Source organism: Etheostoma cragini, chromosome 9, assembly GCF_013103735.1.
Source record: "Etheostoma cragini isolate CJK2018 chromosome 9, CSU_Ecrag_1.0, whole genome shotgun sequence".
Lineage (NCBI taxonomy): Eukaryota > Metazoa > Chordata > Actinopteri > Perciformes > Percidae > Etheostoma > Etheostoma cragini.
Window position 1 is genome coordinate 7,698,255 of NC_048415.1, and position 9,883 is coordinate 7,708,137.

Here is a 9,883-nt window from a genome sequence, read left to right on the forward strand (position 1 = left end):
ACTTAATTTGGCTATATACCCATATATAAAAGTCACTTTATATAAAAAGTTTATTTGTAAACCTATTATGATAATGAAATGTGTTTTCATTTAAATTTATACAGAGTGAAGATGCAGGCAACTACATGTGTGTGGCAACAAATGATGCTGGGGTGGTGGAAAGGAGTGTCACGCTTACCTTGCAAAGTAGGTGTCTTTATTATATTATATATATATATATATATATATATATTATATTATGTGTCAGTACTAATTAGCATAACATTTAGCATTTGCTACATCAACAATGTGAAAGTTGTTATAACCTTAAAGGGTATTCCAGCGATTTAGTATTGGACCGTAAACTGTGAAAGCATCAGTAGCTGTTTTCTTTGTGCTCCTTGTGTCTAGTAAACTGGTTTGGATGTGTGACATCATTGTAATTCCTCGTTAAAGTTTTAATCACACGGATCTGCTTTTCTTCCAGGTGCACCCGCCATCATAGTGGAGCCAGTGCAGACAGTGGTAGATGCTGGATCCACAGTTGTGCTCAACTGTCAAGCAAATGGTGAGCCTACTCCTGCGATAGAGTGGTCCCGCCAGGGGCGCTCCCTGCTGGGCAACGACCGCTTCTCTTCTCTGTCAAACGGTTCCCTCAGGATCAGCAGTGCCCAGAAGGAGGACACAGCTGAATATGAATGTGTTGCCAGAAACTTGCTGGGATCAGTGCTGGTCAGGGTCACTCTTACTGTACGAGGTGAGCTGGATTTTGTGGGGATTCTTTTCATTCTGCCATATTTTAAGTCAATTTCCATTAAAAGAAATATGTATTCTCTTCTATGACCTCCTCAGTGAAAGCAAAAACAAACAATCATCTTAATTGACAAATTAAGTTACCGTAAATTAATTTGTTTTTGAAGTTCATGGGGGCTACTCAGAGTGGGCAGAGTGGGGTCGTTGCAGTGTGTCCTGTGGTGTCGGGACCCAGAAGCGGCTGAGACAGTGTAACAATCCTCTACCTGCCAATGGAGGGCGTCACTGTGCGGGATCAGACACAGAGACTCATAGTTGTCATGGAAAGCCCTGTCCAGGTGAGAGTGCTTTCATAAGTCAATACTTGTATAAGAGACTGGTTGCAAATAGCACATGTGGTAAAAAAGGCTGTACCCTTTTCCCTCTACAGTGGATGGGAACTGGTCAGAATGGTCTCTCTGGGAGGAGTGTTCTCGTACTTGTGGTCAGGGCAACAGAACCAGGATCAGGACCTGCAGTAACCCTCCAGCTCAGCATGGAGGCAGGCCTTGTGAGGGAAAGGCAGTGAAGGTCATCATGTGCAGTGTCAGACCTTGTCCAGGTGAGTGACCATACACCTTTTCTGTAAATCCAGCAGAAGACTGTCAGCTGTATGAATAGGGGGTATGATAAGGTGCACCTGGCAGGAATGATTGTCTAATCTCAAATGGATCTAAAAAGCTAATTGCATTTCATTACACTTTTCTCAATTTGTAAATACTAAAGTCAACCACCCATAATAAATTGTACATTTACCATAGATGTCAAATAAATGTTGAGGTGTAAAAAGTATTATATTTTTCTCAGAAATGTTTTGGAGTAGTAATATACAGTGGCATCAAAAGGAAATACTTACGTCAAGTAAAAGTTCCTCAAAATAGTAGTACTAATAGTACTTGAAGTATACGTTTGTGATATGTGACTATAGGCTTGTATACAATGACTGTCTGTTTCCACTCCTGCAGTGGCGGGTAACTGGGGGTCTTGGCTACAATGGAGCCCATGCAGTGAGACCTGTGGTAAGGGCATGCAGTCCAGGATCCGCCTATGCAACAACCCTCCTGCAGCATTTGATGGTCCGCAGTGTGAGGGCACCGACACCCAAACACAATTGTGCAAGGAAAGATCATGTCCTGGTGAGGGATTGAACTTTGCGATAAAATCAGATTTAAAGACATTTCAAATAAGGAAGTCTAGGTGACTGATGCTCCAGCTTCTTCTTCTCTTGTGCCCTTCAGTGGACGGGAAGTGGTCGTCTTGGGTGAGCTGGGGAGCCTGCAGTGTTTCATGTGGAGGTGGGACCAGACAAAGGACACGCCTCTGTGCCAGCCCTGCCCCTCAGCATGGTGGCAGGCAATGTGAAGGAAACAATGTGTACATTGACTTCTGTAACAGCGACCCCTGCCCCAGTGAGTCATACTAACTTTTATTCAGTCGTTATGGTTAGATTTTACAAATGCAGCATCTTTTACTTAACAGGAAAAAAATAGATCCTCTATATCTTTGTATTTCTCTGTACATATGTTTGTAAAAAATGTATTTTTTCTTTCCAGTAACATACCTGCTTTTTTATGTCTTTCCGCATCTGTCTTTGAGATTTTGACTTTCTTTCTCTCAGTCAGCGGTAACTGGGGTCCATGGAGTAGCTGGGGCAGCTGCAGCAAGACATGTAACGGAGGTCAGATGAGGCGCTACAGGACATGTGACAACCCGGGACCTGCCAATGGTGGGAGGGCGTGTGCAGGTGCAGATACACAGATACAGAGATGCAGCACAGCCAACTGTCCTGGTGAGTAAGCATGTTCCAATTTTTTGGGGGAAAAAAATGACAAATTTGCCTCTAAAACTCAGATTATGAGGTGATAAAAATTGCCCTGCAGTGTGTCTGGTTTACAATGATGATGTTTGTTTTTGGGGTATATCATTGCAGTTGACGGTAACTGGGGCTCATGGCAACCGTGGGGAGAATGCTCTGCTTCCTGTGGGGGCGGAGAGAGGACACGTGTCCGTCTCTGTAACAGTCCGTCTTCTAGCAACGGTGGTCGACCTTGTCCAGGAGACTCCTCTCAGCTGTCCAGGTGTAACAGTCAGGCCTGCCCAGGTGAGGTGTTTTTGTAAACATATAGAGATATATTGTATATGTGTGCAGTTGAGTGCAGCTCTTGAATTGTTCTCAAATACCATCTTTTTCTTGTCAGGTGGACCCCAGAAGGCACGAGGAAGCATCATAGGGAACATCAACGATAATGAGTTTGGCATCGCCATTCTCAATGCCACCATCACAGACAGCAAATCTGGCGGCAGAATCATCAAGGCCACTATTACTAATGTACCAAGGACATTAGGTAAGTTTTCAAACTGTTTCGTATGTTTAAATATTTGACATTTTGATGAGATGTGCACCAAATAATACCAGTCTTCAGTCAACTAGTGCACCTAAGTTGTTCTCTTGAACTTTCTCATGTAGCTCATTATAAATGAAATATGCCCTTCTTTACCTTTTAATTTCAAGGTCCTGCAATGAGAAAGCTCATCTCAATCTTGAATCCTGTCTACTGGACCACCGCACAGGAAGTAGGAGAGGCTGTCAACGGCTACACCCTAACCGGAAGCATCTTCAGAAGAGAGACACAAGTGGAGTTTGCCACAGGTAATAGCGGGGTGCTACTGTATGATAACTACAATGTGAGCTGTTTAAATAATACACATTGTGAGTTCAATCTGGTGCTTGTTGTGGACTGATGATTTTGGATGTGAAAAATGTTAGTAGGGGGAAATATGACAAAGACCTGTGGTATAATCTTGGTAGGTGAGATTTTGAGGATGACCCACATTGCCAGAGGCCTGGACTCAGATGGAGCATTGTTACTGGACATCGTAGTGAACGGACACATCCTACAGCTGCCCTCACATGCTGAAATCAGCATCAAGGTAAATAAATAATCTATGCAAGTGATTAGACTTTGTGACTTACTGGTAGGTGTTTTTATTACTTAGTTTCTTTAGATTAGATTTCATCTTGTATAACATCAACTTTTAACCAGTTTACTATAAATCACATATCCATTACATTACTGAATAACCTTTCATAAACAATGCCATATTAAGTGAAGCCTTGCTACAATATGTCAAAATACTTTAAAGCTGCCTCACATGTACACTTTGTTTGAATTAGGACTACACGGAGGATTACATCCAGACAGGCCCAGGCCAGCTATACGCTCTGTCCACCCGCATGTTCAGCATCGACAGGGAGAGTGTGCCCTACTCGTGGAACCACACCATCTCATACGACCTGTCAAAGGGAAAGATGCCCTACCTCGTTGAGACATTGCATGCCACAGCCATCAGTGCTAACTACCACCCTCTGGAGGAGATGTTGGAGTATAGCATCCAAGCTAGTATCACCAAGGGTGAGAATGCTGGTCTGGAAAAAGGACTGAATGTAGGAATAGTATTTTGATTGTGGCTAAGAGATGGAGTAAAAAAAAGTCTCTAACTTCATAATAGGCTCAGTAGTTTTCCTCTGTTGTTGCATGGTAATCCAGCCAACCTTTAACATCAGATCTTTCTTTTTTCCTACATATTTACTGTAATTTAAATTAATGATGACATTTTTACATGATTCCAGGTGATCGCAGTAACCAGTGTCCTCAGGGATTTACTTTGGTATCTGCTGGTCCCTACTGTGCAGGTAATGTTTATCACAACATATTTTGCCGTTTCATATAGTGGATTTAAAAGCCCCTTTCAAATGATAAAACTTCTTATCCTAACATACTTAGCAGAACTTTATCATTGTTTGCTTAAATCTGTTCTGATTGTTATAATATTGTTGTCAATGTATCATTTATTTGCTGTAGATGAGAACGAGTGTGAGGTTGGACAACCCTGTTCTCATACCTGCCACAACGCCATGGGCACCTACTACTGCTCTTGTCCCGGAGGCCTCACCATCTCAGCTGACGGCAGGACCTGTCAGGGTACACGACTCACTTCTGAATCAGTGCTGTCAACATTATTGTTAAACACACAGGTCCTTGTTTAGATAATTCAATGCTCTTCATTCTCGTAGACATTGATGAATGTTCACTGGGCGGGAACGTGTGCCATGATGGACAGGACTGTGAGAACACTATTGGCTCTTACCGATGCGTCATGCGCTGTATGCGTGGCTTCAGGAGAACAGCCGATGGTCTCAGCTGCACGGGTACACCAACAAGCTTTATTGATCAGCTGAGCATTTGTTGTGAGTGTTGCAGATGTGGACCTTTTTAAAATTGTGTTATTTGTTGCTCAGATGTGAACGAGTGCCAGGAGTCCAATCCGTGCAATCAACACTGTCTGAACACAATTGGCAGCTATCGATGCGCCTGCGAGCCGGGCTTTCAACTCAGAAACCGACGCTGTGTAGGTAAGACAGCTACACCTTTCCGTATAGTGCTTTATCTCTATTATTCATTCACTCACCTTAAATAATTTCCTTGAAGAAACTTGTTGTCTTGGATTTGACCTCTCCTCTCTCTAATCGCCATAGATATAAACGAGTGCAGACAGAGGGTTTGTCGATCAGATCAGCAGTGTAAAAACACACGGGGTGGTTACACCTGTATTGACCTGTGCCCCAATGGTATGACCAAAGGTGCCAATGGGACATGTATAGGTGAGTATTCACAAACAAACAGTGTTCCTTGTTAAGCAAGAGAGCATTCTTTGAAGTAAAAACTATTAATTATCAGATTGGGAGAGATTTTTGTTCTGCACCTTGATTTACTTCTGTATCCTTTGTGCTGTAGACATTGATGAGTGCAGAGATGGCACTCATCAATGCAGATATAATCAGATCTGCGAGAATACCAGAGGCAGCTACCACTGCACATGTCCACGTGGCTACAGATCTCAGGGAGTGGGACGGCCCTGTCTCGGTACGTACATCCTTTGTGTCTCTTATAAACATAACAAAACATACATCCTATTTTTTTTATGACATTCAAAGGGCTTCATTTGCATGATCAGGCAGGTGATGCGTCCACCTAATGGTGTGTAATTCTTTTTCAGCTGAGGATATTTGTCAAAACATCAATTAAAAAGTGTTAAACATTGTTGCAATGTTCTTTCCTTACTCTTCCAATCAATTTGCTTGATTCTGCTAGCAAACTTCTCTCTTTGTGTCAGCAACTCACTCTTGTTGAAAAACTTAAATAACTCTGCTGCAATCTGCAACGTAGCATGGCCATTCTGCCAGTGCTTGCTTTCATCTCTAAAATACTGCAATTCAAACTGCTGACTAACAAATAACATTAAAGACCCTGCAAAGATGTAATGCATGGTATCAGGTCCTCTAAAGCTCTACATTAATGCTGTGCCTTCTTACACTATCAGATAAGTGTATGAGAAAAGGTAGTAAAGGACTACAAAGGAAGGGAAAAAGAAATGTCTCCTTCTTTGATGCATCAACCATAAAAAGACCAGCACCATGACCTCACCTCTCTGTCTGTCACTGTGTTTCCCCCACTATCTTCCAATTTTCAGACTGTTTCCTTACATTTGTATCTGGCTATTTCCTGGAGTTGCTTTGTAATGGCATAGATCCACCAGTGCCCTTGTGACATCATTAACTTTGTACACTGATGTGATGCTGTCTTTGTGAAATAATCATCTGGCATGTTTTGGATTTCTTACCTGGTATCAAATGTGAATTATTATTTGTTATAATTTAAGTTTCATTTCAGAATTGAGTTTGGAGTTATAATCTTCAAAGCGTTCATTTTATTTGAAATGAGAGAAGGTAATCTCAGATGTATTTATAGTCTCAATACATTTCTGTCTGTTAGGGACATGAAAATGTATTGTTGTTCAGTGGGGTAATTGACATATACCCTTTTTTCCCCCCTCATTCTCATCTCCCTCCTCTATTTTCATGGCCCGCACCACTTCCTTTGTTCTTTTCATCCCTCTAAATATCACCTGTTCCCGTTACTTCATGCATTCTTTTTGCACCTTTTTCTCCTTTTCCCTATCAATCTGTCTACTTGTCTTTTCCTGCTGCTGGTCTTTCTTTGTGCTGAGGGCAGACATAAATGAGTGTGAGCGGCTTCCACAGCCCTGTGCCCACCAGTGCATCAACACACCTGGCAGCTTCAAGTGCACCTGCCCGCCAGGGCGCCACCTTCTGGGTGATGGCAAATCCTGTGCTGGTCTGGAGCGTCTGCCCAGCTATGAAAGTTATTCATTCGGCTACCAAACATCACAATCCTCTCCTGAGCACAACTCCTACCAGCGACTCTACCACAACTTGGCCTCTCAGAGCTACCACTCCTACGCGGCCACCACAAGGGGGCGCAACAGGAGCCAGAGCCGCAGAGAGACTCCTATACATTCCTCACAGCTGGGCTTCCTCGCTTGTCAGCAGGGGTTTGAGTCCAGGGGTGGTTCCTGCTTAGGTAACAATGGAGGACAGGCAGGGTTAAGATGAGGGAGAGTATGAAAGTTGTTCATAGAGAAACTCTCTTTGCCTTGCTGCTTGTCGTTTTAGCTGTAAATATGAAAATATGGGACTTTAAAAATGTGTCTTGATGTGTCATTTTATGTTCTCTGATTTCCTCTCTATCATTCTGTGGCTGTTTGTGTGTTTGCGTATGTGTGTGTGACACCAACAGACATCAACGAGTGTGAGGTGAGAGACGCCTGTCAGCATGAGTGTATGAACACACCAGGGAGCCACAGGTGTCTCTGTCCTGCTGGTTACCGCCTCATGACCAATGGCAAGACGTGTCAAGGTGAGAACCACCAGCTACTCCCTGTTTCCTTCCATCGCCGTCATTTGGTGTTCATTATAGCATGTACTGTAATGACGATGAGCTGTTTGCTGTATCGACAGATATAGACGAGTGCCTGGAACAGAACATCCAGTGTGGAGCAAACCAGATGTGTTTTAACATGAGAGGAAGTTACCAGTGTATTGACACACCCTGTCCACCAAACTACCAGAGGGATCCAGCCACAGGGTAAACGATCACCTTCAGAGAAATACACTCAATTAGGATAAACTGTGACCACTAACTATTAGTTTAATTTAAGGGAGTTGCAATCATGGAACAGTTTGTATTTTTAGATACTTTTAAAACTTTAAAGGATCAGTTAATCAAAAAAATAGTTTTTTCCTGGAGCCATTGTGGTACCATATCATAGTTTCTGCCTCCCATGACAATTCTAAGTAATGACAACAAAACTGTCGCCGCGTCCACATTAAAATAAATAATAAAGTTATAAACACTAGTTAGTCACTTGCAATTACCCTTTACACAATAAGTCACTCTAACTATTCATTTATCTATCTTAGACAATATAAATGATTTTTCTGCTTTCCTACAGTATACTCAACTGAAATCTACTGTCTATGTTGTTTCTAGGTTTTGCCTGAAGAAATGCCCACCAAACGACCTGGAGTGCGCACTGAGCCCTTATGCCCTGGAGTACAAACTGCTGTCTCTTCCCTTTGGCATTGCAGCCAACCAGGACCTCATCAGGCTGGTGGCCTACACACAGGATGGCGTGATGCACCCCAGGACCACCTTCCTGGTGGTGGACGAGGACGTCACGTTACCTTTTGCCCTGCGAGACGAGAACCTGAAGGGAGTGCTGTTTACCACTCAGGCGCTACGCGAGCCTCACACGTATCGCATGAAGGTCCGTGCCCTCTCCTACAGTGAACACGGAGGCATCGAGTACCAGACTACCTTCATCGTCTATATCGCTGTCTCTGCCTACCCATACTGAGAGCACTTTAAATTACATTAGACAAGGGTGTGGTTATGAATTTGCGTCCTAAATGAGTGAGTGGGTGTGGTTTTTGGAAAAGCAGCAACATCAGTGAACAACCTAAAAAAGACTCTCAGTGTGAGAGAGTCCAATGAGTGCATACAGCCCTGAGGACGTAAAGGAACTAATTTAAAGTGGATACATTACATGCCACTACTAGAAGTTAACAGGTGGCTTGGACAAAACTGGCTATTTATTGGCTCTAATCCCTGGAATCCTCACCTCAGTTTGTCAGAACTTTTTCGGCAAAACATCGGATATTTTTGCCTTGTTATTTTCCCCTGCCTGAATTATTTATAAGATCAAGGTTTTTTTCCTCAAAGCCCAGCGTCTACTGCTGGCTGGCTCAGAAAGTTAACTTTTACCCTACTCAAGAAAGTTTAGCTAGCCTTTATTTTTATTTTTTTCGATTATTAAATGATTGTGCTTGAATGAGAAAATGGGCAGTTCCCACCTTTGTTCAGGCTTTGTGTCAAGTGGAGTTGTGACTGTTCAGATATGGTGCTCATTTTGGAGATTGAAAACTTGACTGTCACATATTCTGCATCCTCAGGTAGCAGCCAATCATTCACACAAATGCATCAAATAGCAACCCTATCTAAATATCACACTGACTACATCATCAATGTGCCATATACTGCCCCTTCCAATAGTTGATACCAAGATGTATTTTTATTTTTATGACTTGTACATATGGTTTTTTTCTGCATAATGTATTGCCATACTGGACTTAATGTAGCCATTTTGTAATAAAATGTATTATATATATATATATATATATTTATATATATACACACATACTGAAATTAAGCATTGTGTATGTCTGCAGCACTACTGCATAAAATAGCCCTGATCCTTTTGATTAATGAGCACATCAAATCTGGGACAAAGTGTGAGGAATAGGGAATAAGACAGTTATCAAGCTACTTACAGAAAAGTGTAAAATGAACATATATGCTCTGGAACAGCCAATCAGAGACAAGGATTTACCCTTTGTTGGCCATATTGTTCTTATTTTATCCTTGCATTTGTTTCAGCAAAACAAGATGTAACATGTGAAATTAACGATCATAATGTATAAACATATAAATAGGGATGAAATAATTGGATGGAAGGAAATATACTTCTTACAGTGCAATCAGAAAGTATTCACTTTACATTTTGAAATTTTGCTCAGGTGCCTACTAATTATGCTGATCATCTCTGATCAACTCTGTTGTTACACCTTGTTTGGGGTCTCACCTGCAGTTAATTCCATTGATTGGACATGATTTGTAAAGGCCCACACATA

General features: G+C 42.1%; 1 protein-coding gene across 2 annotated transcripts in view; it reads left to right on the forward strand.

Moving 5' to 3' along the window:
- Positions 1-8,654, forward strand: part of hmcn1 (hemicentin 1) — an 80,457-nt gene extending 71,803 nt beyond the window's left edge. The window contains exons 86-107 of one of the 2 annotated variants that reach the window (XM_034882706.1): positions 105-186; positions 467-736; positions 900-1,070; positions 1,163-1,333; positions 1,737-1,907; positions 2,010-2,180; positions 2,390-2,560; positions 2,702-2,872; positions 2,970-3,116; positions 3,284-3,421; positions 3,581-3,702; positions 3,947-4,184; positions 4,403-4,465; positions 4,635-4,754; positions 4,847-4,981; positions 5,072-5,185; positions 5,309-5,434; positions 5,568-5,696; positions 6,846-7,214; positions 7,431-7,550; positions 7,652-7,778; positions 8,184-8,654. In XM_034882706.1, coding sequence (XP_034738597.1) covers positions 105-186; positions 467-736; positions 900-1,070; positions 1,163-1,333; positions 1,737-1,907; positions 2,010-2,180; positions 2,390-2,560; positions 2,702-2,872; positions 2,970-3,116; positions 3,284-3,421; positions 3,581-3,702; positions 3,947-4,184; positions 4,403-4,465; positions 4,635-4,754; positions 4,847-4,981; positions 5,072-5,185; positions 5,309-5,434; positions 5,568-5,696; positions 6,846-7,214; positions 7,431-7,550; positions 7,652-7,778; positions 8,184-8,550 — 3,693 coding nt within the window. In that variant the 3' untranslated portion in view covers positions 8,551-8,654. The remainder of the gene's footprint in view (positions 1-104; positions 187-466; positions 737-899; positions 1,071-1,162; positions 1,334-1,736; positions 1,908-2,009; positions 2,181-2,389; positions 2,561-2,701; positions 2,873-2,969; positions 3,117-3,283; positions 3,422-3,580; positions 3,703-3,946; positions 4,185-4,402; positions 4,466-4,634; positions 4,755-4,846; positions 4,982-5,071; positions 5,186-5,308; positions 5,435-5,567; positions 5,697-6,845; positions 7,215-7,430; positions 7,551-7,651; positions 7,779-8,183) is intronic. The other variant, XM_034882707.1, reaches the window with a different exon arrangement.
- The last annotated feature ends 1,229 nt before the right edge of the window (positions 8,655-9,883 follow it).